At 39.6% G+C, this 22,152-nt stretch overlaps 1 protein-coding gene across 6 annotated transcripts in view; it reads right to left on the reverse strand.

Annotated features, from left to right (window-relative positions):
* BEND7 (BEN domain containing 7) overlaps window positions 1–22,152 on the reverse strand; it is a 46,040-nt gene that overhangs the window by 16,840 nt on the left and 7,048 nt on the right. For 5 of the 6 annotated variants that reach the window (XR_012041863.1, XM_072858136.1, XM_072858113.1 and 2 more), the window contains exons 3-6: window positions 14,767–15,066; window positions 8,691–8,813; window positions 5,975–6,240; window positions 1,570–1,795 (exon numbers count right to left, since the gene is read on the reverse strand). Coding sequence is in view for 5 of the 6 variants with exons in the window: in XM_072858136.1 (XP_072714237.1) it covers window positions 1,570–1,795; window positions 5,975–6,240; window positions 8,691–8,813; window positions 14,767–15,066 (915 nt within the window). In the remaining variant the exon portion in view is untranslated. Of the gene's footprint in view, window positions 1–66; window positions 929–1,569; window positions 1,796–5,974; window positions 6,241–8,690; window positions 8,814–14,766; window positions 15,067–22,152 lie in introns of those variants that run through there. The other variant, XM_072858145.1, reaches the window with a different exon arrangement.

Consider the following 22,152-nt stretch of genomic DNA (forward strand, 5'->3'; position numbering starts at 1 on the left):
TACAGATGGAGTGAATTCAACTTTGGATTTTTGCAGATTATTGAGCTCAAGAAAAGAAGGTATAAAAAAGTGTTTGAGACTGAAACCTAATTGTTATAAGAAAGTCTGCCAGAAACCCTGTAAGATGTATTAGGACTATGACATAGCCACAACATATACTTTATCACAGAATCGCATAGGTTGAAAGGGTCCTCTGGAGGTCTCCATGTCCAGCCTGCTGCTCAAAGCATGGCCAACTAGATCATGATGCTCTGAACTGCGACCAGTCAAGTTTTGAATATTTCCAGGGATGGAGATCCTGCAGCCCGTCTGAGCCCCTATTCCACTGTTCAATCACCCTTTATGTTGACAAAGCTTTTCCTTATATCACGTTGAAATCTTCCATGTGTCCAACGCCTCTCGTGCCTCTGAGAAAAGTCTGACTCCATCTTCTCTACACCATCCCATTAGGTAGTTGTGGACAGCAATAAGGTTTCTCCTGAATCTTCTTCTCTCCAGTTCTCTCAGCCTCTCCTCATATGTCACTTCACATACATACTTCACCACTTACCTGCCTCAGTACCATAAGGCTTGGTGGCCCTACGCTGGACTCACTCCAGTATGTCGATGTCTTTCTTGCACGGGGAGGGGGGACCAAAAGTGGACACAGATGTGGTTGGAAAAGGTTCCCCTGCCTCCTTTCGTTGCCAATGTACTTACAGAAGCTCTTCTCATTGCCTTATGTCTCCTAGGTTAGCAATCTGTATCTCAGGAGGAGTCACAGCCTCTAAAATAAGCTCTACTTTGCAACACAGCCCGTCTTTTGGTAACTTGGGTATTTTCCCCACTATATCAAATTTCAAAATAATAGAATCCCATTCAGAATCTCTGGCCTAATACTAGCTCTTTATATGTTGCAGTCACAGAGTTTGAAGGTACACGTGTTCTTCTGGAAGCAAGAAAGCAGTGATCACTAAGAAAAAACACCCAGCAGAAGATCCTCACACTGACTAAGAAATTTACTCCCACAAGAGAAGGACCACCACAGTTCTTAGGAGGATCAAACTCATCTCAGTCCCAGTATTATCCTCCTCCATCTCTCCCCAATCCAGCCATCAACTACTAAACTATTTACAGAGCAGACACTGTCAGATGCAGTGCAAGCCTCAGAATTTTGATTGAAGAGGATCAGTTACGCTGTCATTATGTTTTCAAGATATCTTTATATTTTCTATAAATTCTATATTTTTATAATATAGAATATAAAAATATAATATATATAATAATATAAAATATTCTATATTTTAATATATTCTTTATGTTTTCTGATATCCAGGCAAAAAAAAAAAATCTTATATGAACATTGACATTCTAACCTTAGAGCCTGACTTCAGAAACCAGGATCATTGGCTTAAAATTAACACAAGCTATCCCCGTAGAAGCTATTTTTAACAAGTGAATGAAAGGGAATAAAAATAAGACTGCATATTTTAATAGACCTAACACACGGCAGAAGTTCTAATCCCCTTACACTCTCTTTAGCTGAGAATATGTTCTAATTACACATATGAAAGAAAGCAAAAACCATACCTTTTATTGCACCCACAATATTTTGGTCTAGTCCTTTCCGGTTGTCATTGAGCCCTCTTTTCCTTTTGCCATTTGGTAAAGAGTTAGCCAAAGTCTTGTCATCAAAAAATGCACAGACCAGCTTCCTAAAGAGCAGACTTCCTGAGCGAGTATAGTTCGATAATATAGAGTCCAGCTGAGATTTCGGCATGAAGACGTCAAAGCCTTCTGCAAGTTGCACTTCTGGCTACCAAAAGAATACAAATGTTTTAATTAAAAGAGCATTCAAATGCATTATTTTACTTCAATCATGCATCTGGTGAGACTTTACAATCACTTAATCAAACCATGAATCTTTTCCCAGCTATTCAGTACCACAGCAGCCTACTTCATTGAAATCAAACTCCATCAGTGAATAAGCACCTTAAAAGGCAAATCAAATAATCATACTCATGTCTAGCCACTGTAATAGTTAACAATTACTGACATTATTTCTAGGCGTACAGCTAACAAAAAGAAAAGAGGTACCTTTCAATATTGGATAATAACGACAAACCAGAGGATCATCCCAGAGCAGTACTCCTATGTGAAGCTTTTTGGACATTGATCTACCCGTTTTATGGACTTGTTTCACTGCTAAATGATGTGAACAAGTGTGCTGTGGGGCAACCAGGCATTTCCAAGAAGGACAACTGCAGGGCTACCAGCCCGTTCCACGTGGCTTCCCAAGAGGGCTTCCAGCACAGATACGGCCCATATGAGTAGAAACAGATGATGAGTTTGAGGTTGCCCTCAGAGCCAGCACTTGCTGATCATCCATTTCTCCCTCCTTTTCATATTCCCAAAATGCATTGTTAGAACAGGATGACATTAGATAGACAGCTTATTTCAGCACAAAAAAACTCAGTGGTAAATCACAGGGATTTACATGACTGCTAGAAAGTGAGATGGAGGGGAAGAAGAGGGAACAAAATCATCCTGTATTTCACAAGTCTCATCTCAAGTACATTGTGGGCCAAAGCAGACAAAAGGCCTTCAAGGAAGTCCTCTTACTAAGAGTCTTTTTGCTGCCCCTGTCTGTACATATCAGAAATTACACAAACAATATTTGCAGTATTTTCTTCTGTGATTGCCACACAGTGCTTACACAAGATGTCTGTATAGAATAATTATATATCTAGAATGAAGATACATCATGAATAAAATAAAATTTTTAAGATATTATCTGGAAGTTGGCAAGGGGGGCAAAAAATCAGTGGTCATGATGTGAGAAAATAAGCTAACATTACAGCCTTGCTCCTAATAACTTGCTCTTTTTTTCCCCCTACATGAAAATATATCCACCAGTGATGGTGCATTTTCAAAGATGTTTACAGAGCAAGAGCAAATGCCATCTCCCATCAAATCACCTGCAAATGTCTTGAGTCTAGACAGAAGAAAGGGCTGCCAATCTCAGAAGGATTTGGCTGTGTAACTCTTTTCCCATGGATTTTTAAAAATCAGTATCAAGAGTTACAGCAAGCAGAATATTTTCAAAGTATATACTATCATTGGATATGCATGTGCATTGTGTGATAAAACTGAAGATTACAATGCTTTGGGAAGCCAGGATGAAGAATCTTAAAATATGTAGACAGTAATGAAAAAAAAAAAAATCTAAAAAGCACATAAGTTTCTCAGCTTGTTCTGGATGAAAAGTTGTTTTTTACCTTGAGAACTTTCAAAATGCTGGATCCAGCAAAACAGTCAGAGTTACTCTATTTGACATTTGACAATCTTCTGATGTAGGTGGGTTTTTAATATGTTACTTCTAAACTTTCTGGTGACAGAAAAGATTTTGAAGAGTAAATAAACGTGGGCCAAGTTTACAACTTGGGAAAAATTCTACTTCATGTTAATCAAAAACCAGAATGTAGTTGTCACGGTGATGAAGGTATCCTGTCCTACTCTCTTACTTGTGTCTTGGGTCTTATGATAGCAATCTAAGATGACCTTGATGATACAAGATGCCTAGGGCAGACAAATCATCTTCACTAATACAGCTGTAAAATACATTTCAAACCTTACCAGTGCACCAGCGTGGAGGAGTCAATGATATTTTAGTTTTGACTATTTTATTCTTAATACAGGAATCAATTTGTATATCAGCGAAATAATTTGAAGGCAAAGCGCTGATTTATTCTTGCTTTCCTTTAGTAGTAAACTATTCTTCAGTCAAAGACAATCAGTACCTAATTGAACTTTGTGATCACTTTGCGATTTCTCAAAAGGAAAAGCATTTGTTAGTAGATAATGATCACGGCATAAGGAACTGGTGGGTAAACTATTCGTGTACAATAAAATAAATAAGACCTGAATGCCAAAGGCTTTTGCTGTGCTAAAATTAACAGGCAGCTAATTAGATTTAATCCTAGACATTTTAGTAGGTTGTACTACGTAGATTAGAAATGAATAGGTTATAAATGAAATACTATAACAGTAAAACAAACACAAGAAAGTTTAACTAAGAGTAACAGATCATTACATTTAAAAAGCAGGTTCTCTGATTCATGGACCAGATTAAAAGTCGGTCTCACAAAGACTTTTTCTGCCTCCATAAGTAGCAGGACTTCATCTCAGCAAATCTGAACTAATTGCACCCGTTTCAGTAGCCCCAATTTTACACAAGTTAAACTGAGAGTTTTCTTAAAGTTCAATAAATGTTGTGAAAATAACAGCGGCGGCAGTCCTGGCATGTGACAGAGCACACACTACAGGCAACCCGTGCAATATTCTCAAGGGAACATCTATTTATGGTGCTGTGTAAAATGTCTTTCAGTTTTTTCAGGGACTCAGACACGCTGGTCGTGAACACACTAGAGATGCTTATGAATAAATAGAAAAAGATAATACTGCCATTCATTCTGAAAGAAGTGACTTTCTTTAGCCTTCTCAAAATGTTTAAGGTCACATTTTATTTTTGCTGTTAAATATATCCATTTTCAGAACTCAACTGTTTTCTTTCCAAAGATAAAACAAAATCCATTTATTTGTCTCAGGGTTCTGGCTCTGTAAATTTAGTCAAACAACTACTGTGGCAAGCAGGGGCCAAAGCATGGGAGGGCAGATGAGGACCTGATTTATGAGTCACATGTTTTCTCTTCTTTTTTTTTTTAGGTCAAATTGGCACCTAGGAAGAATTGTGTCCAGCGATGGAACACATTCATAAAGCCAAATTAAATTCCATCACAAGTACAAAACTGTTTTCAAAACCGTGTTTCAAGCTGAAAAGAGTGCCACAAGCAAAGAAAAATTATAAGCACAAATTGCGTAGTGGAGATAAATTACCAGTCCCTCCCCAAACCATTCCCTCAAACGTTATTAAGCATAATACTACAGAACGAAAACCTCTGAAAAAGCATCAGACTAGTTACTCTGTATCACTACACTAACTCTGTGGCATGAGACTGCAATCTAATTAGCGGTGTGGCTTGCATCTATATAACTGAATTATCATGACTGCTCTTTTTTATTATTAGTTCCCACTTCCAGAAAGGTAGAATATTATCTGCTGCATTGTTTTCATTTACGCTTATTGATACTGAATTTAATTATGTTTTTCTAGCTTATAGTACTTAGGAAATTGGAAGCTGCCTGCTCAAAATTAAAAATATATTAGAGAAATTAATGATCAGTTTACTCATCAGTGAACTGGTTCAGATGACATCTATTTGGTCATTAAACAAAGCCAATCAGCCACCAGATACATGACATTTCTATCAACGTGTACATGTTACATGAATCAAGAAAATATGCTTATTGCAATTTTACATCCAAAAAGTACGTATTTTTAGAGCGGCAAATTTTGGCCCCTTTAGTCATGCTGACATCATCAACAGTGTGTCAAGGCCATCATCCAGCACCCACAGCGATGAAGACCAAATGACACGATTCAGCAAAGACTGAGGTATGAACTTCATAGAGGCGAGGAGTCCCCTGAAGCCAGTGGGACCAGCCAGCCATGAAACACGGCACATAAATACACCTTGGCAGGATAAGCGCATATGTGTGGACTACGTGCGCTCATCAGCAAATGACAGGGTTGTGAACGGTTTGTACACGCAGCACTTTTCACAGCTCCTGATCTCACGGTGGCTCTTGGCAAGAGGAGAGATGCAGAACAAGTTTCCACTGCAAGCTCAAACAACAGGCAGCCTTGAACTCAAGGGAGAACTACATGCTCATGGAAGTTGAAAAAAAAAACCCAAACTTTGTAATCAGCACTCCCCACGTCTAACCCTACTGTCTCCATTCAATCCTACCCAAGATTTGCTTGTTTATTCTAACAAGAAGAGGGAACACAGTCAAGCTGACTTGAGTATTGATTCTCCTGAATGAGTCAGTGCTTTAAAACCCTGTGATCCTGTGTATTAAAATATTAACTTACATCTGATGAAGCTGATTCAAGGATAATTCCAAATCCTGAAACAGGGGTTTCTGGTTTTAGGGGGGGTTCAACTGCTTGCAGACTTGATCGTTCCGAGTTTGCTGACAGCTTCTTTTCATTCTCTGCAGTGTTGGGTTTCTTATTCATGGTAATTGGTTCAACAGTTTTGAGGGGCAGTTTTTTCTTTTTATTTCTCTTTCTTGATATTGTTGACTTTTGCGTGCAAATCAGAGGAACAGGAGGCTGCTGTCTGTTTTGAGTCCCAACTGAATGAAAGAAAGAAATGAATTAAATTTATAGAAAAAAGCACAGGTATAACCACAAAAATGCACCATTAAACTACCGACATACTGAACTTCTCTTCTGGAGAAGTGGTATGGTTTTCAGGGCTGTCTGTACATGTGAAACAGTTACATTTTATCACCTTTGCGTAATTTTCCAGTCTGTACAATAGGGATAATGACACTGAGCTCCACTATGAGGTTTTTCAAGACATGCTGATGAATAGTGTTTTAGGAAAATTAGGAATATGTGGTTCTTTTTCCTAGTGACCACTGGATGGTCGGTGGCACAAAGGACTTGAGCAATGATTAATCTGTATACCCTCTTGAGTGACTGAGAATCTCATTGTCTTTGAGCATCTTTTCCTGATAAAGTAAGACAATACAAGTACTAATGCAATTACAGTTATTTTTATGAATGTAGTCACCAAGTTAATTAGCTCAGCAAGAACATTTCAAGTACCATTATGTCAAGAATGAGTGAAAACACTATTCAGTAGTTTAATTTCTGGGAAAAAAAGTATCCCAAGGTTGCATCAGTTTGTTTTGCTCATACACAGAAACTGACAGTTCATGTGTTACCCCTGAAATCTAAGAGATCATATATTGTATTTATCAATATTTTGCATTTTCCAGTATCCACAATCATTTGTACAAACTAAGGCACCAATCCTGAACCTGTATCAATGTGAGTGACTCCTCCAGCAGAATGCTATGCAGATACAATTATATGTCTGCAAGAATCGGTAAGATCAAGGTCAGAACAAAAAGAGCCAAAAGTGCTACACATGCAAATCAAACTCATTCGAGTTACGAGTGACCTACAAATAGTCCTCATCTACAAGGCCTGAGGAAAAAAACAAACCTCAGAATACTGTTTATTAAAAGATTTCTGGGATATTTCTTTTCTGGCAAGGACTTACAAGTCTGTAATTTGTAGTTTATCATTTAGACAGAAGGGTGTTTGAATACTAAAATAAGTTATTACACTTTCACTTACATGTTTGCATTTCAGAATTTTTTCTTTTAGCAATAAAAATGCCAAATGATTTTTTTTTTCTCTGCAAAACCATCATTTCATGCCTACCAGAAAATATGAACTATTCTCAGGCCTCTTCATCAAGAGATTCACTAATTAACAAGGTACTTATACTGTAGATACATAATAAATAAGAAATACTCCTGCTATTGAGAAGCCAGCTCTTCTGGCATAAACCCTAGTTCTGTACCTCTCACCCACAAGCCATTTTTAATCATGCACGTAATTTCAATGAAATCGGTGCAACTGCGTAAAGAATTCCCTGCCCCAGCAAAGATTGTAAAACTGGGCCATCACATGCTTCTCTGTAAAGTGATGACTTTTAAAAAGCATTTCTATGTGTATCAACTGATATTACAAAACTTGTCTGGTCCTTCCTGATCCTCACTCAAGCATTATACGCCATGGAGACAAGGAGTTCAGCTACCCCTTCGCTCCACCCATATTTCAGTTAATTACTCAACACTCCCTTTTCTTACAGAGGTCTTATCCAGCTGCTCTAGGAGAAAAACCTCCAGGGCTCCACTCCCCATCACTCATGATGGATGGGCAACTCAACTGACAAAATCTCCCATGTCTCCAACTCCTCATTAGTATTAACATTAATTTTTAGGAAGCACAGAGGCTGCAGCTTCACAGCAGCTTACGATGACCTACCTAACTCCTAGCTGCCATGGTCTTGTTATCTTGCTGGCTCTAGTGCTCTTCTGGCTCTGCACTGTTCTGTTTCAGCTCATAACCTAGCAGAAAACTAGACTCAATATGTTTTCCCCAATGAACAGATTATTGGTGGTTCAGCCAGTAGGAAGAACTGGTAAACCAGCCTGAAGAAGGGTGGAGGCCACAACATGCAGCGGCTAGCTCAGTTTAGGCTACCATGGAGCTGTAACTTGAAAGATCTTTGAATGAGGTGTTATACAACAACTTTAAGTGGCCTTCCAATTTTTTTTTTCCTTCTAAAATTAGTGAACTTGGTAAAGAGGTAGCAGGAAAAGTAGCATTTTGCACCTCTGAATGAATACACCGTGAAAACAAACTGGGGCTGGTTATGGCATATTGACCTACCCACTCAGCTCCCATTACTAGAGTACCTGATGGCATTAGATTTTTTTTTTAATTTAGCCGTAAAAGATTCCTACAAGATAATATCCCATGTTACAGGTAAGGATCTGAGAAGTAAAAATTACATTTCTAAGAAGCCTGTGAAAATTTGACTTTGAACGTGTGTCAAATGTGTCACACGATGTGTCAAATGAGCAGGAAACAGTCCAGGTTTCCCTGAGTCTCCAGACAGATTTCTGTCTTACTAGACCATTTCTCTTAACAAGAAGATGCTTGTCTGGATACGCATGTATGGGCTCGGATGGATACGCATGTATGGGACCGGTCATTGTACCTGCTTGAATCTGCATCAATTTTCGCATGGTCTTGAGCTCTTGAAGAATAGCCTGTAGGGTTGACTGGCAATTACATGTACAGCAGTTTGGTCCAACTGATGAATTCACCATTGGGATTTCTCCTGAAAGAGAGAGGAATGAAATGGCGGAGAGACGATGTAACCCACACAAAACCACCCAAACAACAATTACCAGCAAGCGTTTGAAACTATTATCAATATACCTGATCGTGAAATTAGATCCAAAGCAAGAAAGCGAATAATTTTCAACATGGTCCCTTTTAAGAGGAAGGGGCCACTAGGTTTTATTCACTTACTAGTACGTGCAGTTATATACAGTATGGGATGCAATGTTACATGGGCTGGAGAAGACTGCTCAGAGCGTGAATACAATGCACTCTTCACAGCAGGGCTCTCTTTTGTCAGGCTAGTTCATCTTGAATAACAATAGCACCAAACCTCATTATAAACATACTCACTTTATCACGCACACAAAAAAAAGCCCATCTCCCGGAACAGTCTTACAAAGAATGAAGACGGTCTGCGTAATAAAGGTTTATACTGCACATTAAATGAAGGCCTAAGAATTTTTAAACAGCTTGAATGTTACATGTGATTCTTTACAATGTGAAGAATTGAGAATGAAAATAAAATCCCCTATTCGGAGGAAAAAAACCCCACACAGGATGGAAAAGAACCACCAGCAAGGAAAACTTTCACATCTGCTCTTCTGTTTGCTAGGGGGGGATTGTTTTCTATGGCATGTTTGCCAGCCCTGGGACCTACGAGATGGGCTTTCCATAGTTTCCCTTTGAAAATTAATATACTAGTTCAACAGATTCTTCTTTTCTAGTAATTCTTACTAGTGTTTAACTGAATTTACACACTTCTAGTTCTAGCCCTTAGCAGTGCTTTTATTACTGCCTTGCTTTCCAGAAGTTCTGCATTGTAGGTCCAGAATTAGGACAGGTTCTAACCATTCAGAGATTTCAAGCTTCACCTGAATAGTTGTATCCTGCAATTTAGTTTAAAATGCTTTAACACTACAAATAAAAATTTCAAAATTCAACAAAACACCTAGCAGTATCTGCTTGAAACTGAGGCCAGATGGGATGCACACCCCTTCATTTCAAAATGTGCTTACAGTCATTTAAATTGATGGCTATTTTAGTGCTCATCAAAGCATGCAAGAGGAGGGATGATCATTTTATGAAGATAAGTACAAATGGATCTAACAAAAATCATCTCGCTTGGTGTCACATGTGGTGGACTTCAGAGAGTGTATTTCCCTTTTTCTTCCATAGCCTGACAGTTATCAGGTGCCCTTTAATCATTACTGAGCTAAAGTGAACATAAGCAACTCGTTCAATCTTCGCTTATAAATCCGCCCATTTTTCATTATTACTTTTGCTTTCCTCTGAAGCCAAACCAGTTTATTAATACCTTTTTAGGTTTGGTTTGTGTTCTTTCATCAGAGCTCCCCTGACATCAGACCCACACAGATCCCCTGACTTCAATCCTCATTTGCAATGGCTGAAAATCATGCCAGCGCTAGATCACTCCCACCCTTTCCTAGTTCTTCCAGTGTGCCCCTCCATCCTCAAATCTCCCTTCCCAGGTACTTGTTCTCTACCTCCTTCCATTGAGTCCTTCAGCTCTGATGTAACATCTATCAGACTTGAGCAAACTGGTGGTCGTTCTCCCAACAGTGAGTTACTTCTGAAACTAAACTGATGTGTCACTTAAAGATTGCTGACATCTTCTGGGTGTCGCTCTCCTCCTTTCCTCAGATATTTAGACTGTCCACACTACTGCAATTACAAATTTTGGTATTTAAAAATATCATCCATGGACAGAAACTGTTAATACTGCATTAAGATGAACGGAGTAATTTATATCTATTTTAATCTCTGCAAATCTAGCAAATATGAATGCGATAGTTCCACTGGCCTCCTCAGCTGTAACTACAACAACTTCTTAAAAGTAAAAAATTATCTGAAAAACAGGCTGAGAGTCTCAAATTAAAACAAAAAGCAGGTTACTGACTCAGCAGGACCCTGCCTAGTTTGATCTCACCCTTCCTTTGTATGCTGTCTATGCAGACTGAAAGCTCCTTGGGGCAGGGATGGGATTTTATGCTTTTCAATGGTCCATAAAGTGTTTAGCCCATTGTTACAGGTACAGAGGGAAAAAAAAATACTGTTATCTTTAGCTTTGCAGCAGATTACTCAGAATCCCTCAACTTGGCTCCACCAATACTATTGGTCAAAGGTAGACTTTTAAGTAGATGGGGTTCAAGGCTACTTATAATTTAATAGCATCAGCATAACTCCGTACCTTTAAGTACGAGAAGCAGGTACCCCAGAAATGGAGTCCCAGCAAATTAGGAGAGTTTTATTAATAAAAGACAAATACATAATAAGAATAACCTTCCTCCGGTGCTTTCTCAGTTGTTTTAGACCAATAATCTCCTTGGGAAAAGGCCCATCCTCTCTCCTGATCAGAATCCAATATTCTATTGGGCCTCTGGAAATAGTATCTGAAGGACTACAGTGGGAGACAGGGCTGGTGGCTTTTGTTTCCTTCTTAACAAAGACTCTACATCGTGGTGAACTGCACTGAAAACTTGGACAAATTGTATCAGTAAATACCTGTACACCTTTCCTGTTGCAATATAACACGTTCCTAATGAAAGCATGCAGGCACACAGGCTCCTCATGGAAAACCAAAGGGTCTATTTTCCCATTGAGGCATAGGGGATTTACATTATAATCCCCATTAGCATTGATAGAAATTACCCATGTAAATCTACCACAGGTACTGGAAATGGGAAAAGAGACCACCAATATTTCAAATCAAAGCAGGGTTCTACTGACTTCATACATATTCATGAGGGTTTTTTATTTTCTTTCTATCCTCCCTCCTCTGATCCGTTACTGTGTTGTAAGAAACATCTCGTAGAGTGTTCTCAGTCATTGTTCCAAGCACTATCTTTATCATTTTTAGAGGACAAAAGCAACCCTTTTCAACTTGTTATAAATCAATTTTTAATTTTAAAAGGAGAACAGACTTTTTATTTTTATGAAGGAGTCTTTAAAGAGCCATCTCCCTCTCTTTTGGAAGCCAGCCAGCAGGCAAATTTGATACCAGCTTGTATGATTGAGAGAAAGAGATGACACAAATACATTAGTTGCTTCCCCCGTGTGAGCAGCATGTAGCCCAGGACAGTGGTTCTTGCAGCTGGATCTGCTGAGAGTGAATTCACCTGGCGTAACATTGCTACCACAAGTTTGTATTTGAAAAGCATGCAAGTGCAATCCATTGAAACCGATCTTGACAGAACCGAAAAGCAATTCAGCTGCTGCATCACTGCCGGATTTGCTACACAACACAAGAAACGAAACTAGACAGACTCTGTGAGTTGTCTCTAACAGGGCAGACGTGCTACTTACTGTTTGTAGCCCCAAGAGGCTTCCACTAAATGCAGTGGGTCACAGACATCTACCTAACTTGTGAACGACTTGTGGAACTGTCGCCTTAAATCTGATTTGGAATAAATCACTTTGCTTTTCAGGTATGTTCCTACTCTTCCCTCTGTTGCAGCAACGCCTAGGCTCCCCCCATTCCTCCTCTTCTCTCTTCGTCTATTTTTGCCAATATCTTTTTCACAACTGCTTTCCATACCAGCACCTATTAAACATCCATTCCAGCATTTCCTTGAACCACCTTTACCATGTGAGTAGGTAACTCTCCTAGTTAGATGGACTTAGATCCCTATTACATTCAAATTTGAGTAATTCACACAGCCTACAACATATATTTTGGCTTCCTATACAATATCTATCCAATGGACAGAGACAGTTTCTGGACTCAGACCACCTGCTATAGATCCTGGACATCTCCCCAGTGACAACCTAGGCCTGACAACCCCAGGTAATAAGCTTATGTCCTACCTGAACGGTTTTGTTCAGATGAGTTTAAACACCATGGTAAGTACCAAGGAGTAGTATCTCCTTTGGTATTTGATGGCATTTCTACACCCAGCTTTGTCCATCCTCCGAATAACATCTAAATTACTGAGTTAGATACTCGGGCACCCAATGCAAGGGATGGAGGGAATTGGGCACGTTAGAACAGCCGCCCAGAAGAGCTGCGTGCTGGGTGAGGAGCAGTTTCAGAGCTTGCTCACAACCCCGAAATGCATCAGAAGTTTTCCTCTCCTAGAGACCGGGCTTCAGAGCCAAAGCAGCAAAACTGCCCAGCAGGATCGCAACACCCCACTGGAGGCAGACACCTAAAATCTTGCTCTCAAAGAGCTATGCATGTCATCTTTTCAAAGGTGGCCAGAAGAGAGGGCCCACACCCATCTTTATGCAATAACCTAAAAGACTGCATTCCTTTCTGCAGCAGGACAGCTGCAGAGGGAGGGGTGGAAGGTGCCTCCTGGTGCGCTTCCCCAAGAGCTGGGAGCTCGGACATTCCTCCTCACCAGCCCAGAGGTTGCTCAACCCAACCCTTCTACTGTCTCACAGACCGTTCTAACCTGTAGGAGATCATAAATCAGGTGAACCCTTCCTCATCGTACGAAAAATAAACGCTGACATTTTCTTGCATATGGGGCCAAATCCTGTCAACGCGTTTCAGCTCACATGCTGAATCAGGCCCCTGAGGGGATAGAGGTGCTGCTCCACCTACTTTCTGGATCCGGGAACTAGACATCTAAGCTGTGCAGGCTTGGGCACTTCTGTGCATGCAGAGAACTGTCCCTGCCGGTGCCCAGGGACTCTAAGGGGAAAGAGGGAGATGTGTGATGAATGTCGGGTCCTTCCACATTCAGAAGGCTGTTATGGTGGGATTTTGAGAGCGCAGTTTTAGACTTGGATGCTAAATCCCATCAAGTGTTTTCCCCTCTCCCCTAGATCTGCACCTTTAAAAAAAACACAACTTTTTTTTGTATTATAAAATAAATAAAACTAGCATGACTTACTGCACCATCTTTCCCCAGGTCAACCGGTACCTCTGTGTGAATCATTGTCTCTACAGAGAAACAGTCAATCTGGTGAAACTTAGGGCTGTATGTTTTTTATGTATGTTTTTTAGTGCAGTGACAGTACTTCCTAAAGGACAGTACTGAGAATTATAATAGTATTTTTCTTCTTAACTGTTACAAGCAATGAGAACTTGTATGCCTTTAGAGAAGGATACAGAGCAGATGCTCCTATTGGGAAGTATGATTACCTTCAGAATCAGCTGGAAATTGATAATGTTTTCACATACAATCTCACAATTTTTTATTTTCCAGAATTTAGAACTGAAGTACCCCTTTAATATAATGGCCCCCTGTAAATTTAGGGCTGAATATCAGGAAAAAAACTTTCTGAATTGAATTTAGATTGTTAAAGACGACCTTCAGGAATCTGGCAGTAAAATCTCCATGCTCTGGGACTTAAAACAAGAGAAAAGCATTTTAAGGGCACACTGCCATCTACTTTAGGGCAGAATTCTCTGCCAGTACAAGATGGACCACGCTCTAGTACATGCTGCTCACAGGTAGACTCCATCATCTCTTTTCTCCAACGGTCCCATCGCAATAAAAGCCTAAGGCTGTGATGGGATTTTGTCCCTGAAGTTCAGTGGCCAGTTATAAGGCTGATGCCATCCCCTTATGAAAGTCAGTAGAATCCTGCTCCGCAAGTGGTGTCACAACAGTGCTACGTTACTCATCACAAAGAGGAGTGGTAGAGGTTGACATTTAATTAGCTGTGAATTTAATAACAATGGCAAAAGCTGTTTTAATAAGTACTGTATAGAAATTAAGCCTGTAACAGCATTGAGTAATTCAGTCCTATCACCAGGAATCCATTTTAAAAGCTAAGACAGATGGTAGCAGAATGCACCGTGCCCGCTTTTGCACCTTTTCAAAGTGATAACTATGTGCTCATTTTGTACACTCTGAACTATAACTGATTTCAGTGCAGCGGTACAATAAATCATCACAACAAAGGCAGAAATTTAGTACAGTACAAGAAGAGAGGAAAAAAAAAGTACTATTCTCAGTATCTAATGCAGATCATACCATTGGATGCCACGGTTCGTGTTTGATTTTGGAACGTTTTGGATCGAGTTCCGTATTGCCCTGAAAAATGGCTAGCTTGGGGTGATAATTCATTCCATGCACCGCTCTGTGAAGGATGAAGGCTCGCCTGGGACTCTGCAGGGGAATTCAGGCGCTGGGCCCAGGCTAAGTCTAAATCTTGGGGCTCCTCCTTCAGTTTTTCTCCTTCTTTGCCAACTCGTTGATAGATTCTTCCAGTGCTGTCATTCAGTAATCTTCTCATCCCTGTAATTTGTTTTTTAATTTCCCGGCTTTCATCTCCTAATGAAAACAGAGCCACAGTTATCACTGTAAATTAGCAAAAAAGGTAATGGGTAGAGATTAGTGATTTTAGATGCCAGTAAGAGTTGGAGTACAAAAATAAATAAATAAAGACGACAAAGAAAAGAGATGGTTGAGCGGTCGTTGGTATGTACCAGGCTACGCTTTAACACAGCGATGGTTGACATCTCTCATGGTTGAAAGACCTGCTGAACTTGGCTTCCTTGATGCTGTTTCTAAAGCTCTGATGAGTAAGATTATTTTTCTCCAGAAGGAAATAATAATAGCTATAGCAGTTTCAAATAAACTATCCTTTTAAGAGACTGATCCTATTCAGGCATTGACATCAGTGGATATTTTCCCCCAGTAAAGTCTAAAGGATCAGACCCTTTATGTATCGGTTTGTGATATGCTGAAGGGTAGATCCTACAAAGAAAGAATAAACCACAAAAAGCACCACACCACACACACACACAGAGCAACACTGCATCTATTGATTTTAATGAACAGGCTCAGTTCCTTAGTCCACAGAGTTTAATAACATTGGATTATACAGGAATAAATTTAAAAGAAGCTAATACATGTATAACCATATATAGCCTAACTGCTGGATGTCTTAAAAATGTAGATTATGAAAACAAAATGAAAATATATACAAGAAAAATGTGACTGTTCCAAATAAATTCAAGGCATTTAAATAATAACAATTACACACTTTAATACTCCTGGCACCACTTAAGTATTAATTTTACATATGAAACTGCTGATTGCACAATGAATATATGTGTTTTGGGCAGATAGTAGCTATTTTGCTCGTTAAAGAATACATTACATTTCACTAGTAATAAGGAAGTGTTCATAGCCCCTTCTGAAATAAGAAGCTTCTAGTTTTTTACTGGTAATAGAAAAATCAAACATCCTAAGCAAATGGAATAATGAAGATCAAGAAATTGATGAATCAACCTTCCTTTATAGGATTCTTAATACAGTAAATACTATCCTCTATTCAATTTACATTTGTGCTTCCCAAAATAAACCTATTTTTGGCAAAGCGATAGTGCAAAGGAAACTTCAGAAGAAAAAAATCGACCCTCCAAAAACCAAGATGCAACATGCGTTGTCTCTGGTTCAACAGGGTATTGGAAAGTGTGCTAATGCCAGGCATGTGAACAATTTTATCAACTCAACAGCACTATTCCGTTGCCTAAACTTAGGTGCACGCTTAGATAGCTGGCTAAACCAGACAGCTAAGAGAACGGCAACCCCCTCCCCAACATGGGCCAAGCTCAAGGTGGCTGGGACACGCTGCAAGCCTGGCATACCCAGGGACACACAGCACCCAAAAGAGGGAGTTTTTGCTCCAAGAGGCGAATAAGCAGAAGGGGAGTCGAGCTGTATGATCTGCTCCGTGAATCAGAGCATCTCCCGCTTGACCTGGTGCACCGATTCCCTGGGCCAGTGCCAGCTGGCTCCAGCCCACTCTGATCCAGCGAGGAGAGTGGGCGGTTTGCAAGAAAGCTCCTAGTCCAAACTCAGAAAAATATTTGTCAACCCCATACAGCGATACTCTGGCACTGCTTCCACTCCAGCTAAAGCGGCGAGAAAAGCCCTTTGCAAGGAAGTTCTGCTTTGTATTTATTTTGTTGGTTTGCCTGCGGATTTATGCATGTGGGTGTGATTTACTTAACAAATCACAGTACCAATTCCTTTAAAATGACTCTTTTTGGTCCCAACCCAACCAGGGGTTGATTGTTTGTGGCTCCCAACCTTGAGAGGCCGCAGAGTACCACCAGACTCCAATTATTGAGATACTCAGACCCATACACTGAAGACTGCCTTTCTCCTGTACGTGGCTGTATCTGCCCATATCCCAGCTCCAAAAGCTCCCTCGACAGCAGAGTGTGAAGCAACCCCTTACCGTTGTACCATTTAGCAGTACACCAGGCTCTCAAAGTTTTATGTTGGCAGTTCGGATTTGTATGCAACAGCAAAATGCATCTGAATATCAAAAAAAAGCTTCCCACCCACCTCCTCCTGTTGGGTGTAGTGACTGCATGCTTGTTGGGCAACACATTGTTGGAAAGATTAAATTTCCCTTACCCAATCACATAAAATATTAATGTTAACTGAGCTTATTCAACCTCGATTCTGGTCCCTTGTTCCTTCATATATTGTTCCTTCATATAGAGGCCTTCCTATACAGTGACATGAGCATACTCACTTCCAAATAGAAAAAAACCCTATATTTATGTTACAGAAAACCCTGAACTTGCATCCTACATAAGTATGTCTTTGTGTTTAGGTAGCTCCCTACTTAAAAGTGGGAGATTCCCCCTTTGTGAACTTGTTTGCTGGGCTTTTGTTTGTTTGTTTGTTTTTATTTTTTTTATTTTGTTGTTGTTGTTTTGTTTGATTTTTTTGGTTTTGGTTTATTTATTTTTTTTCCAAAATATGTCTCCTGTTTTGTAAGGAAGGGCATTAAAAACATAGAAGCTATAAGCTTGACTTAGTCTTTAGTGCAAGTTTACACCCCCCCCTCTCCACACTATGACTTTTTACAGCTTTTTACAGCTTTTAATTTGTAACTGGCCAGTGACAGCAGCATCCTTCCCGACACGAGCGGAGAGTAGCCAATGTCACACCCTCTGAATCCACAGGCAGGCGCAGGAACAGTAAGAGATTTAACTTCTTCCTCCCTGGTTATCTCATTTGTCTATTAGCTCTAGAGCCCAATGATAGCGTTTTGTTATTGGCTATTCCACTGCTGATGATTTTCACAGATAATAACCATGTAATTAAAAAGAAAAAAAAAGAAAAAAAGAAAAAAAAAAGGAAGATGGGGCACAGAAAGAAAACCAAACAGCTCGAGCTACTATGTCCTACGGAAGCCAGCCTTCCTTTTTAAATGCTGAATGGGATAATCAAGTGCCAAAAAAAAGAAAAATTATTTAATACATAAAAATATGTATTATCTATCTGTGAAAAGTCTCCTGAGATAGATTGAGGCCCGAGAGGAGTGGTGCATACTTCAGCCTCTCCCTGTACACGTACCGGGAGTCCCCACCTCTCCCGAGGAGATGGGGATGCCCCCGACCGGCAAGCTACAGGTTTCGCCATTTGCATTCCCCATGTAATCCCTTTGGGTTTATCTGAAACCAAGGAATTTACCTGCAAAACACTAAAATACTTACAAAACACTACTCAAAATAGATAAGCATGGCAAATTAAAGCCTTATTTAGGAACTTACATGCAAAGATGATAATAGTCGTAACAAAAACATATTAACAACTTTTAAAAATTACTATTATAGTTTCTATGATGGCCTCTTAAATACAACCTATTTTTTCCACATGGCCTGACTGTAATCTTATAAAACAAAAAAAGGCAAAACAAAGCCCTTTCATAAATACTACATCAAATATTCTTAAAAAGTAATTTCCCCAAAATTCATTTCAATCTCTTTCCTTACTGAAAGTGTGCACAGTATAAAAACTTCCTGCCTTGAAACTTGTAAAAATGTTAAAAATTACAAATGCACAAATGTAAACCAGAACTGTCCTAGCATGAAGTAGCATCCACATGCTAAGTGTGCATGTCTGAAGCAACAGACCTGTAAACAACTCCAGTTAACAAAATATTATCGATAATTCATTAATTCCATTCTTTGCCCCATATGCCTGACCATCTTTTCACTATTATGCTTATTAAACTTAATATAAATATAGCACACTCTCTACAAACCAAGTTGTTATACTTTTCTGAATAATTTGTCAAATATTATCATAGTGCTACAAAGAATGATAAAAGGATATGCAACCATACCCATATGTTAAAATATTAATTTTATTCCAGTATTAGAGAAGTGGTAACCACATCTGTAATTAGTGTATGTGTTTTACAGTGTATAAAGGAGTGAAAAGGTTGGGCAATCATCTGTATTTGATGTTTTCTTCCTTTGACTCGTATAAACAAATAACCGTAATGTTCTCTTGGCCCAATATTTTGCAATTAATCTCTTTATTTTTAACATTTATGTTTCTCATATGTTTTGGGAAATATTCATGAGCAGTTGACTTTTTTAATACAGTTTGATTTTCTATGAATTAGTGTCTAATTTTCTGTTGTGCTGTGTTTTGGCATATGAAACTCCTACAGAAATCTTTCCTTTCTTGGCTATACAAATAGGGCTTTTTCCTCCATCAGGCTGCCTGCTGAAGGTATTTTGTATCTCACAGATCTCCAGCCTGGTATCAAACTAGGCTGAAACTGGTGGATGAGTTCAGAAGCTATCAGGAGGGTAGGAACGGCAGCGACAGACAGCTAGACAAGCACATGTGAGCTGACAACATTAGCCTGGTTTGTAAGGAAACAAATCTTCAGAGGTGAGAAAAAGCAGAAGCCAATGCATACGGCTTGAAAGCTCAATAAAAAATAATAAATAATTGCAATGGGTTATATAATCAAACATGTTAAATGCCAGTTTATTAGACACCACTTGAATGCTGCCCTTCCTGGAAGAGGGCCAGCAAAACTCAGCTGCCGTGTTTGAAGATTTTGTAAGGGTGAATTCAGAGCAGCTCAAGGAATCAGGAGGCAAGTGCATGCATGGCACTCGTCTCCCGTGCACAGCCAGGCTGAACTCACCAAAACACCTTTTTGAATGCTACATGGTATTCAAGTATCTCCTTAAAGGACAGTTATCCTAGAAGGGAGCTAAGCATCCCTCCTCAGCAAAAACTATACCCACATCAAACCGTAACTTTCAAAACTCAAGATATTTTTGCCACTGTCATCTTGTACCGCAAGTGGTCCTGAAACAGAAAATTGTGAAGGTCAGCATGGGGAAAATAGAGGAGCCATGTGCATGATTCCTTATCGGATCAAAGGTTTCCTAAATCACAGGGAAAGTTGTGACTGCTCTGTGGATAATTTGAATCAGGCATCTGTGTAGCTAAACTGATGAGGTAAGCATGCATTTTTCAAATAAGTGATCCCCAGTCTTTGCTGGCATATAAGACCCTATATTGAACAAGTAACACAGGCAACAACATGCTTTGCAAATTGAAAACCTAAACCCCGAGTCAGCAGGGAGAGCAGTGGTCACAAACAATGTCAGCGGGTCACGCAAGCAACATGAGTTATGAGCCAGGGACTTTGACTACCTTAAGCTAACTGATAGGGACATTTAAGCTGTCTTAGTTGAGGCATCTTAGCAGTGCTCTAAAATGTCATTTAAAAGCACTTACCTATCTTCATGTCACCACACAAAGCACTAAGGTTATACCTGCAGGAAAACTGGAACGCCCTCAAATTAGACCCCCTACTCCCAAACCAAGCACAGAAGTACACGGGTTGATTGACACCCCTGCCTATGACAAGACACAGAAAGTTAATAAGCATCACAAACACTAATGAAAGCGAAGCGATTTGCAGACTCAAAACCAGGATCAGACCCTGGGACCATTCAGGATTTGGGAGGTTATTTCTCTGGAAGCTGGATCAGCCTAGGTGGCCCGGCCGCCGCCACCACCACCACCACAAAATAACTTTTGAAGAGCTTGGTGAAACAGTTTCAACACACCCAACAGGAGCAGATACAGAAGCACAAGTTACACACCTTCATGCCACACTGCAACAGCTAAACCACTCAGGAAAGGACAAGTGAGCAACTGTTCCATAAATGTATATATTAACGGGGTCGTATAATAGAAAAAATAATAATAGATATGCAACAACTTCCCTCAGTTCTTGGAAATATACCAGGTCAAGATTATGTTTCAGCCCCAAAGGGAAATGCTTTACAAAGTTAGATCATTGGAGAACACATATATAAAGTAAACTTTTATGCAGTCTTAAGTACAGAAGCTACTATTGCAACAATCAATATAATTCTATTAAAAGTAACAAGTAACTTCACAGACTTGTGTTAAGTCAACTTTTTCTCAGTGAATAAATTGCAAAGGACATTATTTCTGGGACAGAATAAATTCTTGAAATTAGTGAGTAACTTATGCATCGTTCCCCTGCTCCAAGAACACATTATTTATTTTTACCATGACATAGCAAAGTTATTAATCTGCTGCCTTCCATTTCAACAATGCGAAATGCTGTAAAATGCACAGACACCTGCATTACAGTACATTTCAGTTCCACTTTATATCAGTCATAAACATCTCTGTTTTGGACATCTCTTCAAAACAAATGCTCCAAGCACACTGTGCGTAGCATTCGATTTTATGAAACTATAAAAGTTCTTCACTGTTAATTACACAGACAAATGTCTCATCACACATTTGGTTACCAGGATAATATAATTAGTTTTCTACATTAACCTTTCAAACATAGAGCCTGAATTTCAAGTTGAAAGCATTGTAAAAACACTCAGTCTGGAGGTATGTGGTATTTCTGCTTTTTTGGTGATGATAATAAAATAGTAAGACTGAAAAAAAACAGTGGTGTATGCAAAAGATTTTTTTTATAGACAAGCGAGGTTTGACCAGCATTGTCCACAAGATATGGTTGTACAGTCCCCTCATGGGCTTGTCCAAGTCTGGGCTAGAAGCCCTGTGACAGAAAGTTTATGCTGATAACTGGTAAAAGCTGAAGTCACGTCTGTCTTAAATCTTGTCCATATTCAAGGTTTAAGCACTTCACTTCAGCCTGCCTCCTCCTTTTCAGGTCAAGCAGTCTCTCCCGGTATCAGATAACTAAGCCCTTTCCTTCAAAACAAAAGAGATGCCAGACCTCACCTGCAAAATTCAGTAGTGATATTCCACCCCCCCGAATTTTGCAAACTCCTCCACTGCATCACATTAAGCTTAGGAAGGTTGCTTACCAAAATCCACTCAAAAAGCAGTTGGGCTTTATATCATGGCAACCATCAGAGGTCGTGTCCAGTACCACGTTCCTCTAATTGCGCTGAAGCTTCCTCCAATTTGCAGCCTACGTTTACACAAAGCCGCGTTTTGCCCATCTGTGCTGGTGCAAAAAAGACCGTCTAGGTTCAACAGGTCTTTCTGGATATTTGATCCTTAATTTATCTGCATGTTAAACTGGATTCTTCTGATTCGCTCATTTACCCTAGA

Source organism: Ciconia boyciana, chromosome 1, assembly GCF_034638445.1.
Source record: "Ciconia boyciana chromosome 1, ASM3463844v1, whole genome shotgun sequence".
In the NCBI taxonomy this organism is placed as follows: domain Eukaryota; kingdom Metazoa; phylum Chordata; class Aves; order Ciconiiformes; family Ciconiidae; genus Ciconia; species Ciconia boyciana.